Raw genomic sequence first — 18,739 nt, forward strand, 5'->3', positions numbered from 1 at the left:
TATATTATCAATTATATCACATTCACAGAGCCTCATTAAGCAAACATCAAAGTAAAATGAGAACATCCACATTCTTCACATAATATAAAAAAGATGTCAACATTTACATTGACACATACTCTGAATTATATCACCCACACAGAGCCTCATTAAGCAAACATCAAAGTAAAATGAGAACATCCACATTCTTCACATAATATTAACAAGATGTAAACATTCACATTGATACATATACTCTGAATTATATCACCCACACAGAGTCTCATTATAGATACTGTAGATACCCCATTTTTGACCGACATTAAGACTCAGACGTCACTGATTGAGCGCTTGGTGATGTTGTATATTGTGCTCGTTTAGAAGTTTCAGAGTTGTGGCCGTGAGCCCTGCCTCCGGACTTCCGAACCCTCTTTTGTGCTTTGCCTCGGTTTGCGAACCAGGCTCGGTTTTCTCGGTTTCCTTTCCTGAGGGAAGGGAGAGGTCCCATAGAACATCTCTCAATGACCGTAGGCTACGTTTCGTGGTCGTAGGCCATTTTGCCCATTTCGGAGTCCGGTTTCCGGTTTTTCGGAATCGTTGGCCGTGTGCCTCGGTTCGGGACCACCTAACCATCTCCATTTGTTCTGATTTTTGGCATACTTCCTTTATACCCCCTTTTGAGGGACACTGGGGCCCGAGAAATCCACTTCGAGGTCGAACACCATTTTCGGTGTTTAACGGGCAGTTTCTGGGGCCCCAAACTGCGTGTTTTGGCCCCCGAACATTCGTTTTGCAACGGTTTTCGTTCATTTTTGGCAGGTACCTCTGTTTTATCACCGGGGAGGTCACTGAAGGGTGGGAGGCCAGTAATTGTTGCAGCAACCAGTTATACATCCTCTGACGCCCTCCGGCGCCCGTTTTTCACACTTCCGGGCTAATGTTGAACACCTTGGGGCCACATTCTTGAACTTTCAACCACATATTTGTGATGTACACACATGGGAGGACCCTAAAATTTGGTGGCCGGCCACTAATTCCATTTGACCCTTTTGAACCCCTCCTTCCGGGCTAATGTTGAACACCTTGGACCCACTTTCTTGAACTCCAAACCACATATTTGTGATGTACACACTTGGGAGGACCCTAAAAGTTGGTGGCCGGCCAGTAATTCCACCTGACCCTTTTGAACCCCTCCTTCCGGGCTAATGTTGAACACCTTGGGGCCACATTCTTGAACTTTCAACCACATACTTGTGATGTACACACATGGGAGGACACCATCATGTGGTGGCCGGCCACTAAATCAGCTTGACCCTTTTGACCCCTAGCCGGCCGGCTAGGGGGTGTGGCCGGCCGGCCACCTGCAACCAAAATAACTGGCCGGCCGTAATCCCCACACTGTTCACTTTACAGCTGTATAGCTTTATCCCCCAGAAAATATCAATATCCGGGGGATATTTTGTGGGGGAAAGTTGGCCTCCTTTTCCCCCACCTTTACACCCCCTTTTTGATCCTTATAACCAGCTGGTGGCATCACATATAGGGGTTAGAAAATTTGTTCTTCAAGCCTCAAGATCCATATCTCCCTCCATCCTTCTCATTTTTCTAAAAAAACCTTAAGTCCTACACCTTGTTTTCTTCATCACCACCAAGCTCTACCATCACCACTTCATTTTCAGCAACAAGGAGGGCTTCTCAAAGGCTAAAGGAGCTGCAAATTGGTCCAAGAAGCAACAAAAGACTTGTCTCCAAGGGTGAGTTACCATTTTCTCTTTTTTGAGCTTTTCTTTGCAATATTTCTTAGCCTCTCCTTCTTATACATTTGAGCTCCGACCAAAACTGAAAGTATCTTTTTTTTGAGCTCATTTTCATGTCTCATTAAGGGCTCAACCCTGTTTGAGCCCTCCATCTTGCACTTGCTTCATTATCCCTCTAAAAGGTCATTTTCTTGCATGATATTTTTAGCTTGTGTGTGATTTATTTTGGAGCATGTTGTAAACTGATAATAGGCTTATTTTGAGCCCCTCTTCAACATTGAAGAAGGGCTCAACACTGTTTGAGACTTCCATGTTATACTTCCCTTTATACTCCTTTTTTGGTCCCATTTTTGCATGCTATGGCAGCCTACCATGCTTTTGTTTTTGGCCATTTTACAGTTCTGGAAATAGTCTTATTTTGGTCCATTCTTCATGTTTAATTTAGGGCCTTTCATGGTTTGGGACCTCCACATGCCACTTCATGTTATATCTCTCTTTTATTCCCCATTCTTGCATGTTTAGTTAGCCTATCATGCTTTTGTTTTTGGCCATTTTACAGTTCTGTAAATAGTCTTATTTTGGTCTATAATTCATGTTTCATTAACACTTTTTTTCTATTTGGTGATTATTTTGTATACTTCATGTTATAGCACCTTTTGAGCCTCAATCTTGTGCCTTTTTTTAGCATGTTTGTATATTGATTTGAGGTTTTCCATATACTGTAAACATTCATATTTTTGGTCCCTCTTCAATGTTGTAGAAGGAAATTTTTCAGTTTGGATTTTGCTTATATCACTTGCTTCATTACCCCTCTCTTGGCCCCTATTCTTGCATGCCATTTTTTGCCCTACCTATGCTTGCTGTTTGGCCATGTTTATAACTGTGAAAGTGCCTTTTTTGGGACTGCCTAGCTTCTGTCTTTGCATTACATGTCCATATCGTGCATGTTTGGCATAGCTATAGGCCATTTCGGGTGCCTAAATTCGCATTTCGGGACTATTCCATGCATTTGGTGTCATTTCGCCTCATTTCGGGACTGTTTTCCCCCATATTTTAGTGCTGAAATTCCATTAGAATGATTGCTTTCCATTTCTATGTCATTGCATCGCATTCTGCCATCGCCTCGGTTTGCGTGCCCGTGTGCACGCATTTCAAGGCACTTCATTTTCATCCATCGGCATCCTATGTGAGTGTGGCTGAGGCTCACTCATGTTGGTATAAGCCCATATCATGTTTTCATGTCATTTGCATCACATTCTGCCATCGCCTCGGTTTGCGTGCCCGTGTGCACGCATTTCGAGGCACTTCATTTTCATCCATCGGCATCCTATGAGAGTGTGGCTGAGGCTCACTCATGTTGGTATAAGCCCATATCATGTTTTCATGTCATTTGCATCGCATTCTATCATCGCCTCGGTTTGCGTGCCCGTGTGCACGCATTTCGAGGCACTTCATTTTCATCCATCGGCATCCTATGTGAGTGTGGCTGAGGCTCACTCATGTTGGTATAAGCCCATATCATGTTTTCATGTCATTTGCATCGCATTCTACTATTGCCTCGGTTTGCGTGCCCGTGTGCACGCATTTCGAGGCACTTCATTTTCATCCATCGGCATCCTATGAGAGTGTGGCTGAGGCTCACTCATGTTGGTATAAGCCCATAACATGTTTTCATGTCATTGCATCGCATTCTATCATCGCCTCGGTTTGCGTGCCCGCGTGCACGCATTTCGAGGCACTTCATTTTCATCCACCGGCATCTTATGTGAGTGTGGCTGAGGCTCTCTCATGTTAGTGTAAGTCCATGTTGCATTCTACATGCCATTTCCATGCTATTACATTGTGTATGTCATTTTCTCGATTTGCGTGCCCGTGTGCACGCATTTCGAGGCATCTCATTTTTACAGCATAGTGCATACTAGGTTGTATCTTAGATTGCATTCTGTCATTTTCTCGATTTGCGTGCCCGTGTGCATGCATTTCGAGGCATCTCATTTTCATAGCATGGTGTATGTTAGGATTGCATCTTAGTTGCATGTCATGCATATTGCATCGTGTTCGGGATAGGAGTTAGCCCGGGCACGGGAAACGAGGTGCATTTCGTACTCCGAGTGACGGAATGTGTCTCAATTTCCCAGTCACCAATACTCCGGATCATCCATGATGGAGTTAGGTTTTGTTGTGTTTTCATGTGCATTCATCCTACATTAAATTGTGCAATTCGACTCCTCGGCCATCATGCATCGGTATGCGTGATTGGTGGCACGAGGATCGAGGCATGCATATATTTGTGAAATACATTGCCATGCCCCTTTCCTGCTCTCTGTTGCAGCAAAATGAAGAATCAGCAACTTTTTGGAGTTTGGCGCGCATTTCAAGAATAACTGCTAAACAGAGGCTAATTGGGGCATCCCGGTGGATTTCCGTGCAAGACAACCCAGACATGCATCATCCATCAGAAGCGAGGCAGTCCCTGGCTTGCACGCCAGTTTTATTTATTTTCTTAGTTAATTTGTTAATTAATTAGGAATCTGTATATTATTTGGACTGTAATATTCGGACTGTAATATTCTTTTATTTGGGACTGTATATTTATTCGGACCCTCTGCGTGAGGGCACAACTGTAATAAGTGTGCGTGTGTGTGTTGTATGTCTCCCAACCCCACGTCTTTCTTCCCTTTTATTTATCTGCTTATGATGGTTAGATTAGGGCATATTTCAATTAGCATACAGTATGACAGCATGTTTGCATCATTCATCCGTATTGCATGCACCGGGCTCGGCACATCATACTAACTGCATTGTACTCTCAATTCCAAATTGAATACATGATAGTTGTAACATTTCATATGCCATCTTAGAATAGCCGAGCCTGCTATAGTTGCATTTTGCATGTGTTGCATTAGGCATTTCTGTATACTTAGGATTCATGCATGATTTCTAATGAGTTTCTATTTTGGCTTGGAGTACCCGGTAAGTTTTATGCTTTAGCATCCTTGCATAACGTGTGAGTGACTGCCATGAATAGCATGCTTACCATGAGGCTATGTGCTTATATGATATAACTGTCTGAATGCCTGTGGGTGAAGGTTGGGTTATCTGAATTGGAATAAATCATCAAATGTTTCAAGCCTACCTGCGGGTAGCAAACCATTTTCAAAAGCAAACATGAAATGTTTTGTTCCAATTTAGGCGATCCAGTCTATACTTGTATGCTGAACGCATCACATAGTAACCTAGGCTAATAACCGGAATAAGAACATACAATGTTTTCAAAAATAGATATCATGGTTAGTAGAGGCCGGTCTATGACCGGGCGAGCGGGGGTGCTCACGAAGTGACCTTCCCTAATCGTACCCAAGTTCCCGAGCCGAGGCAACTCTGGTGATGACGGACACGCGGCCTTTTGGCATCGAGTCAGGGTTTCTTAAATTTCCCATTAATAAAATATTTAGGTGGCGACTCTGTATCTGGCAAAGCAGTCCATGTTTGGCACTTCTTTCAAAAATCTGTTTTCTCAAAACGATTTGCCGGATTTAGACTCTTTGGTTCAGACTTAGAACCGTGTCCGAGCTGTAGCGAGGTCCCCCGCGGGCTTGTTACAGTTTCTGGCGACTCTACTGGGGATTTAGAGAACTTGACTCGAACTCATGATATCTGTTTTTGACTACACTTGCGTGTTTCTTTGCATTGCAATTGCATTGGTGCGCCTAGGACACCGTGTTTGCCATCTGCTATTCCTGAACGGTTTGCCGGAGGCTTGTCTTGTCAAGGCATGACCATAAGGCTGACCGGTTGTGGGCTCTGCCAGTATGGGAACACAAACCCCGGTTTTACCGGGGCACCCTCTTTGACCATTCGACCTAGTGCATATTCGGATCCATAGTGACCATTCCAAATTAGGACAGGTTGCTTACCCGTTTGTAGGTTGTTTGAAACTGCCGTGTGCGTAGTGAAACCCTCGCTCCTGACAAAATAGGACAGGGAAACCCTACCCCAACATAGGGGTGTTTTGGCTCTCACTTATCTGTTATGTGCTTTAGAGTGCGTCTCTACAGGAATGCATGTATCAGTATATGAGTTTGGGTATCAGGCCTGCGGGCATCAGTTCAGTATTGACAATATCAGGCCTGCGGGCATCAATTTAGTATATGAGTTTGGGTATCAAGCCTGCGGGCATCAGTTCAGTATACGAGTTTGGGCATCAGGCCTGCGGGCATCAGTTCAGTATTATGGGCATCAAGCCTGCGGGCATCAGCCAGTATTTGAGAATTAGTTATCTGCGGATATCAGATTCTGTTTTAGGGGACAGTGATACAGGGATAATGATCAGTGTTTGAGGACAGTGTGTATTCAGCTTATTGACTGTGTGTTGTTATGCCCGGCTGTGTGTCATGCATTTTATTTTAAGCTGTTATGCTGTCCGTTTATCTGTTTATTTATTTCCTTTTCGCTTTATTTATCTTTTGCTAGGTCAGTTCTAGCACAATTGCTTCCAACCCAGCAGGCATTCCCCAAGCACTTTGGACACGAGGTCGTCGACTCAATCGATCTGAGGATCTAATCGACGGACAGCCAGTGTTCCATTCTCTACCCCCTGTTACCAGAAGGAAGCAGAAAAAGCGCAGTGTATCTGAACAGAGATCACCAGAACAGTGGTTTCCCCCATCAGTGGACAGTTGAATTGAGATCCCCATTGAGACAGATCTGCCAGTAGTTCAGACAAATCAAAACAGTATGACGGCACCAACAGGAGTTGAGGAGATGATGCGCCAAATGCAAGAAACCATGCGGGCCATGCAACAGGATGCCGTTCGCCGGGATGAACTCGCTAAGCAACAAGCTGAGATTATGATCCAGCAGGCTGAGCTGATTACCAGACTGCAACAACAGAATACAGCATCCGCTTCACATCAAGTCCCTCCTCCGGCAGGGGCTCCATTACCTGAGCAGGCACCTACTGTTCAGAACGCCCCACCAAATGCCCAGAATACCCTGCCGAATGTCCAAAACTTACAAGAGGACACGAATCTTCCAACGGGGCCAGCTCCACCCCCGCTTCCACCACAACTGTCCAAGGTCCACGCACCCAATCGCCCCGACTCTCCCTTCGAGGTCGAGGTTGATTATACAGCTCTGAAATTGAGCAAACTGGAGAAGCTCTTTAAGAAATCCCAAGGGGTCAAGGCTATGCCGGATATCGAAGACGGATATACCGAGGAGGCCGTAACACTCCCCGATAGGTTCAAAATGCCACAAATCGACCGCTTTGACGGGTCCGGCGACCCCATGGTCCATCTCCGACTGTTTGCAGACATCTTGCGGCCAATGGGCCTAACACGACCACAGAAGCTTTCACTATTCGGCCGAACCCTGTCGGGTGTGGCCGCCCACTGGTACGCAAAGTTACAAGATGAAGTGAAAAGGAATTGGGATGAAATGGCTGAGGCCTTTGTCGCGCAATATTCATACAACACTCAGATCGAGATCACAACTCGTGATCTCGAAACGACAAGGCAAGAGCCCAAGGAAACTTTCTCGGACTTTGTAATCCGATGGAGGGCAAAGGCGTCAATGATGACTTTAAGGCCCACTGACAAAGATCAAATCCGGATGATTGTGCGCAATCTCCACCCAAAGTTGATGCAGAGAATGATTGTAGTCCCCTTCCCTACTTTCGCAGATTTACATGAGATGGGGGTGCAAATCGAAGACGCAATGAAACAAGGTCTGTTTGACCACGACAAGGAACAACCGAGGAGGATGTTCAACCGTAACAACAATGCGGGCCCGAGTGGCGCTGCAAATACAAGAGCCTCAGATGTTAGTATGGTCACCACCACTCCCCCTCCCCCTCCAAGGCCCATGGCTGCCACACCCTTCTCCGGCGCGTCCGGAAGCAACACACAAACCAACAGATTCCAACCGCGAGGCCAAAGAACCTTTACCCCACTATATATGCCCCTGACCAAAGTTCTGGGAATATTGATCAGAAAAAATCATTTGAAACCCCTGGAGCCAAAGCCATTATCGAATCCACTCCCCCCCTCTTATGACCCAGCAAAATACTGTGCGTATCACCAACAACACGGTCACGACACCGACCGGTGTTACAGATTGCGTCATGAGATCCAGGATCTTATTGACAAACAGGTGATCGCGCCTCCTGATAAACCCAATGTCACAACCAACCCTCTCCCACCACATAACCAAGCTCCTCCTCCCAATAGAATCAATTTTATCCAGATTGGGGTCGCATCTTACGATCCTAGCATCTATATTACGCCCACCCACCTACCCAAGCCGGAGGTGCTCCTCCCCGACTGCACTGATTTCTTGTGCATGGTGGACATCTCCAAAACCCAACCAGAACCGATGGTAGTGACCGTCGAAGACAGGGAAGGGCAGATTTTGGGAGAGAATGAGATTGTTGAATCTAGGACTGGACAGAATTTTGTTGGGGGAACCTATGATCCAAGCAAGTACATCCTATCAACAAGCCGAATTGGGCTAGGTATAGAATTGCCAGAGACAAGAGAGTTATGCATGATCCGGGGGGATGGATCTGGGCTATGGGCAGATGATCTGACAGCCGTAGAGGAGGACTTTGCCAACCTGCAATTTTTCGATGACCAGGAATTGGGGGATACGTCAATCAACTGGTACGATTATGAGGGATCAGCGGAGGCCACTGGATGGCTCGAGGATCAACCAGATGCAGTGGGGGAAGCCCAACCAGAACAGAGCCCGGCAGGGGCGGAAGTATCAGTTGTGGCCGGAATGGCCGAAAGTCAAGTTGTATCGCCGGAGAGCGCCGGTGCTAAGAATTCCGCTCGAGATTTGGGCATTATGGATACGGGAATTGTTGAACAAACAGCTGTACTGATGCAGCTGGAACGAGAAAAGTTTGAGGAGGCTGAGAGAATTAGGAAAGCTAAAGGCCCTGAGGGGACCGAAAGTGCTGTGTGCACGAAGATAGAGAATGCTGCGAGCATGTGGACAGGGAGTACTGCGAGTGCAACTAAACCGGAGCCAGACAGGTGTCTGTTGGCTGCCGATGGAATGTGGTGGGAAGACGATGACTTATGTCTTGCCCACACGGATGAAGACTGGGGGAATAATCAACCGGATGACACTTGGTACCTCGATGAGGTTGACCATATGACAAGAAGTGGGCGGTACTTCAAACCCCCACACCTGGACCAACCCGAGGCATCCGGGAAGGATAGAGAAGCGGAGAAACAGAAGGAGAAGCAGATTGAAGAGGAAGCTGTGCTGAAACAATTAAAGAAGATACAAGCAGACATCTCCATCTGGGGACTGCTAATGGCATCACGAGTACATAGAGAAGCTGTCCTATCTGCTATGGACAAGTCCAAACTCTCCATAGACACCACGCCTGAACAGCTGGTTGGGCTGGTTTTTCCGGGAGGAGGTTCCCCGGCATTAACCTTTTCGGACAAGGAACTACCGCCTGAGGGCACAAATCATAACAAACCTCTCTATATTTCTGTGGAATGTAGAGATAAGTGGATACCGGTGGTACTTGTTGATACCGGGTCTGCAATTAATGTCTGCCCGACCAGAACGGCATACGCAATCGGGTTGAAGCCCGTGGACTTCGTCCCAACTACCTAAGTGATCAGAGCATATGACAATACCAGCAGAGAAGTGATGGGGACTGTTAAAATTCAAACCAAGGTTGGTCCAGGACAACACAGCATTGAATTTCATATCTTGGACGTTCCTGCAACCTTTAACCTACTTTTGGGGCGACCATGGTTGCACCAAGTCAAAGCAGTCTCTTCCACTCTACATCAGATGCTAAAGTACCCTCACGGGAAAGGGGTAGCGATCGTTTTTGGTAATTCATCAATCCATCCGCCGCCGGAAGTGTCCATACCTGTCTTGGAGATCGAGCATGGCACAGAGGATGTGTTTCTATCGGGGTTCACTTTGGCCGAGGCTCAAGTGGTGCAGAATGTCATGGCTGTGAATGAGGGTATGTACGTTAGTGCTCAATCTATCTACCTCATGAACAAGCTAAAACATACCCCTGGGATGGGATTAGGGAGAAGCGGCCGGAAGGGCAACTCAGTGTTGGCCGAAGTGCCACACAACCCTCACGCCTTTGGACTGGGTTATCTGCCCACCAAAGAGGACTGGGTGAGGAAAGGGAAAGAAATGGCCGGCAGGGCCAGAGCAAAGAAGGCCGGGAAGCCATTTGAGTTAATGCATAGGCCCATCTGGGGTACCCTAAACGGACGCTTCGTCCGGGAGGGGGAAGATTTTCCATTCTGCGGCTTCCCGGAGCCATGGCTGAACGCGGAGAAGAAGCGCATGCCTGGTTTTGAAATCTTCTTCGACATACAATTATCTGGGGATGACGTTGCCGAAGCGCAGACAGACCCACCAACTGAGGTTGAGCAACGTGAAGCAGTGGATCCTGAGAGCACAGAGCTTGAAATGGGGGTAGCACTGGCGTGTCTACTATCAGATCCTCCGATCAACCAAGAGTGCTTGGGGGATAACTCTTCGGTTTCTATGATTGGAGATGAAATAGCTGCGGGCTTTCCAGCGCCGATCTTCGATGCATCTATCGCATCTTCTCTCATCTGGCAATATGAAGAAGGCTTTCTATCTAGCAGCTCCGGGTCAGGTAGTGAGCCGGAATCTGATTCCACCGAATCTTGTGTGTCGGAATCAGATTCCAGCTCGACTGAATCTGAGTCCGGTATTCCTGGGGGTGATAACCCGGATGCCACAGTCCTGTCTAGGTCGTCATTTTCATTTTCTTTTGAGTCTGTTGTAACAGAGGAATCTGACGGCTTGGAAATATTTAATGAGAATGATGTGGATGTGGTTTCTGAGTATTTTTCTGTGCCTTTGATTTATTGCTTACATCAGGATTTTCAAAATTTTGATGAAAACAACAAGGGAGAAATTCCCCCAGTTTTGTAACGATTAATTGATCAAGAGCAGGAAAGATTTGTTAAACCTTTAATGGATGAAATCACTACTGTGAATGTTGGTACTGAGAAGGACCCGCGGCTGGTCCAGATCGGGTCCACGTTGTCTTCGAAGGAGCGCGAGCGTTTAGTCGCTTTATTAAAAGATTTCAAAGATGTTTTCGCGTGGTCCTACGAAGACATGCCTAGAATCGATCCTGAGATTGTACAGCATCGGATCCCTCTTGATCCCGAGGCCCGCCCTGTCAAACAGAAACTCAGAAGGATTCGCCCGGACTGGGCCCTCAAAATTGAGGAAGAGGTCACCAAGCAAATTGGCGCAGGGTTCCTGCTGGTATCTGAATACCCAACTTGGTTGGCCAACATTGTTCCGGTGCCAAAGAAGAATGGCAGAATTCGGGTCTGTGTAGACTTCAGAGATTTGAACAGGGCCAGTCCGAAGGACGACTTTCCCTTGCCACACATTGATGAATTGGTGGATTTCACGGCGGGACACGCCTTGCTTTCGTTTATGGATGGTTTCTCAGGCTATAATCAGATAGTCATGGCACCCGAAGACCGGGAGAAGACTGCGTTCACTACCCCGTGGGGTACATATTGTTATAGAGTGATGCCATTCGGGTTGAAAAATGCTGGAGCTACGTATCAACGGGCAGCAACTACAATATTGCATGATATGATCCATAAAGAGGTCGAGGTGTATGTGGACGACATGATTGTCAAGTCCAAAGAAAAAGAGGGCCACTACACCGCCTTACAAAAATTCTTTCAAAGGATCAGAGAGTTTCGGCTGCGACTGAATCCCCAGAAATGCACGTTTGGTGTTACAGCAGGGAAGATGCTAGGATTTCTGATTACACAAAGGGGCATCGAGGTCGACCCTTCCAAAATCAAGGCCATCTTAGAAATGCCACCACCAAGGACTGAAAAGGAGGTGCGAGGCTTTCTGGGTAAAGTGCAATTCATAAGACGGTTTATTTCTAAATTAACCTTGACTTGTGAACCACTTTTTGGTCTCCTGAAGAAAGGAAAGAAATTCCAATGGGACGGCCGATGTCAAGCAGCTTTTGAGCAGATCAAAGAGTATCTACAGAACCCGCCCGTGTTGTCACCACCAGAGCCGGGGAGACCGTTGATATTGTACCTTTCGGTAACTGAGACTACCATGGGCTGCATGCTCGCGCAGGAGTCAGAAGACAAAGTGGAAAGAGCCATCTACTATCTGAGCAAAAAGATGCTGGATTACGAGACCCGCTATACACCGCTGGAGAAGGCTTATTTAGCCTTGGTATGGGCAACCAGGAAGCTGCGGCACTACCTGTTAGCTCACTTTGTAATGTTGGTTTCGCGTTTGGATCCCGTCAAATATCTCTTCGAGAAACCAGCACTTACGGGTAGGCTAGCTCGTTGGCTGCTGTTGCTCTCCGAATTTGATTTGAAGTATGTAACGCGCAAGTCAGTAAAAGGGAGAGCGGTAGCAGAGTTCCTTGCCGACCACCCGGTTGAGGGGGATGAAGCGGTTGAGTATCTATTCCCAGATGAAGCCATTCTGCACGTCGAAGATGAAACCTGGACGATGTACTTTGACGGAGCGTCAAACCAGTATGGGTATGGGATAGGGGTGTTGCTGATAGCGCCTGACGATTCTCGTATCCCTTTAGCATTCAAGCTCCAGTTCAAAGTCTCGAACAATGAGGCAGAGTATGAGGCATGTATTGCTGGCCTGGAAGCAGCCCTAGAACTAGGGGCAAGACGGTTGGACGTCATTGGGGACTCGAACCTTGTTGTGTCTCAAGCAAAAGGAGATTGGAAAGTCAAGGAGGAAAGGATGATAATTTACCACCAAACCTTGGATTTGTTAATTCCTCGGTTTGAGAAGCTAAATTTCACCCACCTCGTAAGAGAGAACAACAGGTTCGCAGATTCACTAGCAACTCTATCTTCTATGATAGACATCCCGTCCGGAGTCCGGATGCATCCAGTCATTATTGATCAAAAGTTTGCGCCAGCATACGAGTCGATTTCCGCCATAGATGAGGTTCAAGACGGCAACCCCTGGTATTACGACATCTGGAACTTCTTGGAAAAGGAGACATCCACTAGGGGCAAATGCCAAGGATAAGAGGGCCATCAGAAGAATGGCTGCTCAGTTCATTATCTGCGGGGGAAAGCTGTACAAAAGGGGTCATCTGGGAATGCATAAGCTCTATGTAGAAGCTAAAGAGTCGAAACACCTGATGGAAGCCATCCATGGGGGGGAGTGCGGTGCACACATGAATGGAGTAATGCTGGCCAGAAAGATCCTCAGACAGGGCTACTACTGGTCAACCATGGAGGAGGATTGTATTAGTTTTGTTCGGCGATGCCACAAGTGTCAAATTCATGCAAACCGCATGAATATCCCGCCGTCAAAACTGTACAACATGACTTCGCCATGGCCTTTTTCAGTCTGGGGAATTGATGTGATCGGAGCTGTTACCCCGAAGGGGTCAAACGGGCATGAGTTTATCCTAGTAACGATAGATTATTTTACAAAGTGGGTCGAGGCCCAATCACACGCGGTGTTGAAGGCGTCGCACGTCGCAAAGTTCATCAGAAACAACATCATCTGTCGCTACGGGGTGCCAAACGAGATAATTTCAGATAATGGTTCCCATTTCAAGAAAGAAGTGATAGACTTGTTGGAGAAATACAATGTGGCTTTCCATAAGTCATCTACATACCGGCCGCAGACCAACGGAGCGGTTGAGGCCGCCAACAAGAATATCAAGCATATACTGCAGAAGATGGTGGGAACCTATCGGGATTGGCCAGACAAGCTGCCATTTGCTCTGTGGGGCTACAGGACTTCAATCAGAACTTCTACTGGAGCAACTCCATATTCATTGGTCTATGGAATGGAGGCTGTTCTACCCATCGAGATTGAGGTTCCGTCGTTACGAGTATTGGCTGAATGCCAGATAGCCGAAGCAGATTGGCAGCAAAGCAGATTCGAAGAACTCATGCTCTTTGATGAAAGAAGACTGAAAGCACTGTACCACATCCAAGGTTATCAACGCAGAATTGCCCGGGCTTTCAACAAGAAGGTTAAGTCCAGGAATCTGAAAGAAGGAGATTTGGTGCTCAAAGACAACCGAGCTCCCATCCACGACCCAAGGAGCAAGTTCAAACCCAATTGGACTGGTCCTTACATCATCAAAGCTATCTGGTCAGGTGGAGCTGTGGTTCTGATGGATCTAGATGGCTTGGAGTTCTCACAACCGATCAATATGGACAAGTTGAAGAAATACTATCCTTGAGAGGCTCGCTAGGCCGAAAACCCGAAAGGGCGACCTAGGCAAAAGTCAGAGCACAAAAAATTAGAAAATATAAAAACTGAGCTCGCAAGGTTGAAAACCCACAAAGGGTGGCCTTGGCAAAAGTTAGAGCGCAAAAGGAGAGTGAAAATACTCGAGTGAACCTGGGCCTGAACTACGTAAGGCTTGATTCCCATCTTTGGGATACGTAGGCAACTTCACCTTAAAGTTTAGCCATAAACTTTTCCCCGATCAACTCTGTCCATTTCGATCATCTCAGTCATCTTTATCCATCAGCATTTATCGCGATCTCCGGTACAGTGCTGTTCAAACTAGGGGCAACTTTCCGTTGCCGCGACGGTGCAAAGTTACTCAGACTAGGGGCAACTTTCCGTTGCTATGAAGTGCCGCATTGTTCTTCAGACTAGGGGCAACTTTCCAGTTGCAGGGATCTAGGGTTGTGCATCTCAGTGACAGATTTTCGGCGTGTCCAGTTCTGATCCACATCGAAAATAGTTTTGAGAAGTTTTAATAAAAGTTGACTTTGTTCAAATTAATCTTTTTACAACTAAGACCATTTTTGGACCAAAGCGGAAAATTTTCAGTACCACAACCTTCAATTTCATTGATTTCAAAACAAAGTTCTCCTGCTCTTGCATTACAATCGAGGTTGTTTTTTTAGTACATTCATAAAGAAAACTTGAAAATGCTAAATAAAGCAATAAATTTGGGGCATAGTTGAATCAAGTATCTCTTCGTCCCCTCCCAGAGCTGGACGAAGCATCTGATGCCAAGCTAGGCCCAACCTGTGCCTCCTCATTGAGCCAATCCAAGCACTCATCGGACAAAGTGCAACTGAAAGTGGAAGCAGGGGCCAGGAGCTCTCTAGTCCTTCATGCTGTGGCATATCGGGCAAGCTGTGCACCCCGGACCGGGAAAGCGGCTAGGTACTCAATCCCCTCCGGTGGGCAGGTCTGATCGTGACCAAACTGACGCAGAAACCGGAACGGAAAATAAAATACGCAGTGGGTTAGACCAATCAATTGGATCCCAATCAACCGAGACATACTATAGCTCATTGCCGGGAGGTTAAGCCAAGGACAACGCCAAGCAATGCCGTCTGCGGACAAATTGCACATCCAATCGAACCACCACCTTTCGTCAAGAGCATTGACTAGGCGCTGTCGAAAGAAATAGCCTCGAGCTGAATAGGCCGGGCAAGAGTCCACAACCTGCAACTTGTCCATTAACCATACCTAGGGGAGGGATGGAAAATGAGAGAATAAAGAACAGAGAGATGTACGATGAGAGAAAAGTAAGACGAAGGTTTTGTGAGAAAAACCGAGCCTGAAGGTCGAGTGATGTGAGCAAATATATATGTGAGGTTGGGTGGGAAACATTACCTGCAGCAGCAGTGGACTCCCAGCAAACTTAGTCGCCTCCCGGCGATAGACAGAATCTAAGCCCGTCAGTGTCTCGGCCAAGGTCATGGCAATACAGCTCTTTCCTTCTCTCAAGCCTTGGGCGACTTCAATCAGGCGAATGCTAGCCCCGCCGAAGCCCGAGGAAAGCAGAAAGTGAGACAACAAACATAAGCAGAGGGCGTGTTGCCGGAAACCCTGCCAATAATGGTTGCTGCGGTCACCGGCGTCGGAAAAACGATGGATCAAGCCGAGGATGTCCAGTTCCCCACTGCAGATCAGAGATCGAGCATCATGCACCGTGAGCCCACACATCCGCCCTAAAGCCTGAGCATGGCCAAAACGGAGCTGGGGCAAGATTACTTCAGAGCATTCAGACTCCATCAAAACTTGAAAATCTTCGAAAGTGGGACACATCTCTTGTCCGCCAAAGCTAAAAACGTGCGTCACTGGATTCCAGAACCTTGCCGCGGCATGGAGAAAAGGGAGCTGTAGCGGAGTACGGCTCAGCGTGAATAGTGCATTCAAGCCGAAACCCCGAAAGTTCAGCTTTTCCGAACCATCTAGAGAAGAGACCCAAGATGTGAGATTTTCCGCGAGAAACGCCTCCATCTTTGTCTAAAACTAAGATGAAATGAATGTTCCCAAAGTGGAGGCTTTTATAGAGGGAAAAACACTATTCACGGGGACACGTGTCAAAAATCAGGTGGCTGCAGGAATAAGTGGCCGGCCGGCCACCTTTTCTGGCTGGCCAGCCATTCTCTTTTTCAAAAATGGTCGGCCAGCTGTCTCTCTCCACAAAATTGGCCGGCCGGCTCCCAAAGATGGCCGGCAATGCTGCAGTGTATCCCCTTGGCCCTGTTTTACCCTTCGAGGGAAAGTTTCAAGCATTTCCATGCAACGGGAGAGTCAAAGGCCTTCATTTTCCTCTGTTTCGGATGCGTTCCGGTGCCCAGATCGTCCGAAGTACACTCTGTTATTGCTGAGTTTTGTTTATCGAGTTGTTGTTTTGCTTATCGAGTTGTTTGTCGAGCGGACGTGTTTCGTGTTTTTGAGTCATTGCGCTCTGTTTAAACAATCTTTGTTTAAAGTCTTGTTTATTTGTGTTGTCAACGTTGTTGCATTTTGCTTATCGAGTTGTAAACTTCCTAAGGTTCTGTTATATCTTAGTAAGTTGAGTTGTTTAGTTTGTTGCGTCGGTTCACTACCTGACTTGGTGATTACACAATGCACATTCCCATTCAAATTCATTTTTTTGTGCGAAATAAAATGATGCGATACGATGCTAAAAGTTTAAAATACAAACACCTTTTCAAAAGCTATTTCATTCCATCATGCTTTACAACAAACAAAGGTACAAGTTTTACAAAAAATAAAACTGCCTAACAATGTGCAAAGTGCTACAAACTACTAGTAAAAGAAAAATAAAGCAGGAAACAATAGCATCAATGTCCTCGGGAACGGGAACGAGAAGCACTCCTCATTCTCTTCTGCGGGACAACCTCTGCACCATCATCATCATCTGAGTCGGAACTGTCATCCTCAGGATCCCCCTCAGCCTCGTCTCTGTTCCCCGAACCAAGACCGGAGCCCCCCTCCTCAGCAGATGTCTCTGACTGACGGTCGGTAGCCTCCTCCTCTTCCTCAGCATCCTCCTCCTCCTCATCAGGCTCCGCCTCTACAACGTGAGCCCTACGTCTGCGGACAGGCCCTCCTCGAGCTCCTCGAAAAGGTCTAGATGGCCCGGCTCCTCGGAAAGGCCGGGATGGCCCCGCCCCCTGAAAAGGCCCGGGTGACCCAACTCCCTGAAAAGGCCCAGATGGCCCAGCTCCCCAAGGAGGCCCAGGTGGCCTGGCCTGTGGCTGACCGGACCATGAAGGCATCTGAAAACAAAAAGTTCAATTCAAATACATCAGTCCAAATATATACATCAGATGCAGATACAAGCAAAGGCTACGTGAAGTGGGTGCATGTAAATGCAGTGTCCAAGTGGGGTGTGTGTCAGATGTGCTCTACACAAGTAGTCTATCGATGCAGTAGAAATCAGCGTGTCATCAGAAGTATGATAAATGCCAGAAAACTGAAGGGTACCTGGATGCCCGCGACAGACAACTGTGCCTCCCTACGCAGGACCATGCCCTCGAGTGTGGCCACCAGTCCAACCACCTCCTCCATGTACCCTCGCGGTGGCTGCAAATATGAGCTCATAATCATCAGTGAACAAAAGAATGTCTAAACATCTGAATGATGAATGAAAAACAGTGAAGCATACCAACGGTGAGTCAGGATCAATGGCGTATCGATCACTGGGCATCGGAGGCTCTAGCGGGATCGGGGTCGGAGAGATAGCCCCATACTGCCACGCCATCAACTCAGAAGGCATATCTGGCCATCCAGGATGAGGATAAGTCGACGGAATCGGAGGAACCGGTCTACCCCCACCTCTAGATGTACCAGCCCTACTAGTAGAAGGGGCGTCTGCAGCCCGAGCTCGGGCCTGGCCCGAGGATGACATACCGACAGGCCTCGTCATCGGGGTGCGCGCTCCGGTCAATGGAGGCATCAAATATATGTGACGGTAAGTGGCGTAGTCCCCCTCCTCAAGATATAGTAAAGCATCGCTACCCAGCATAGCGCCGACTACCTCTGAGTAAGAGAGCCTGTCAGCAGTCCGCATACTGACTGGGGGTACTGCGGGAGGATCCTGAGAAAGATACCCCCATACCTGACGCAGAAAGCGTTCCCCCAGGAACCATGCCCTGCCAACCGGCCCTTCGAGCAGGACCCTATACTGGGAGATGTCCGACCCTCCGGTATACTGAAGTCGGAGACCATCACCCAGGGGCGCCCAAGGCTGCCATGAGATCTGCGGATGATAAATGCATAAACCAATCAGAAATCAAGAATATACAGAGCAAATCAAAGATGAAAATGAAAGGAACTGAAAGTTCTGAAGTACCTCTGAATGCCGCACAGTGTCAAAGTACTGTCGCAGGTAAATGAGGGTCTCTCGGGGTCTCGACCGGTGCGGGCCCTCGAACACTAGTGAGTATGGGGTCATGGGAAGCCCTGCCACCTCCAACTCTGGGGCTAATGCTGGGAAGTATACATAGACCCATAGCTGAGAAAAGCAGTGCAGAATGTAAGTACGAAATGCTGAGAGCAAAATACAGATTGTAAAAGTGCGCTGTGTGTGCAATATACAAGTAATGAAGAGTAGAAATGTAAATCAAGGGGACAGAAAAGTACCTCCCAGGCTCTCCAGTAGCCGCCAAGTAAATCTCCCCGCCCGCGAGAGGTCGCGCTCATATAAAAGT

The 18,739-nt window shown here is 47.4% G+C and overlaps 1 protein-coding gene across 1 annotated transcript; it reads right to left on the reverse strand.

Moving 5' to 3' along the window:
- Positions 1-16,686: 16,686 nt before the first annotated feature.
- LOC145796746 (uncharacterized) lies at positions 16,687-18,312 on the reverse strand. Its single transcript, XM_082881901.1, has 3 exons — positions 17,695-18,312; positions 17,514-17,612; positions 16,687-17,305 (listed from the first exon to the last, which is right to left on the reverse strand). Exons 1-3 carry the CDS (start codon positions 18,097-18,099, stop codon positions 16,868-16,870), a joined length of 942 nt encoding a protein of 313 aa, XP_082738027.1. The 5' UTR covers positions 18,100-18,312; the 3' UTR covers positions 16,687-16,867.
- Positions 18,313-18,739: the final 427 nt, after the last annotated feature.

Source organism: Camellia sinensis, chromosome 8 (genome assembly GCF_055761805.1).
Source record: "Camellia sinensis isolate YWXY chromosome 8, ASM5576180v1, whole genome shotgun sequence".
NCBI classification, from domain to species: domain Eukaryota; kingdom Viridiplantae; phylum Streptophyta; class Magnoliopsida; order Ericales; family Theaceae; genus Camellia; species Camellia sinensis.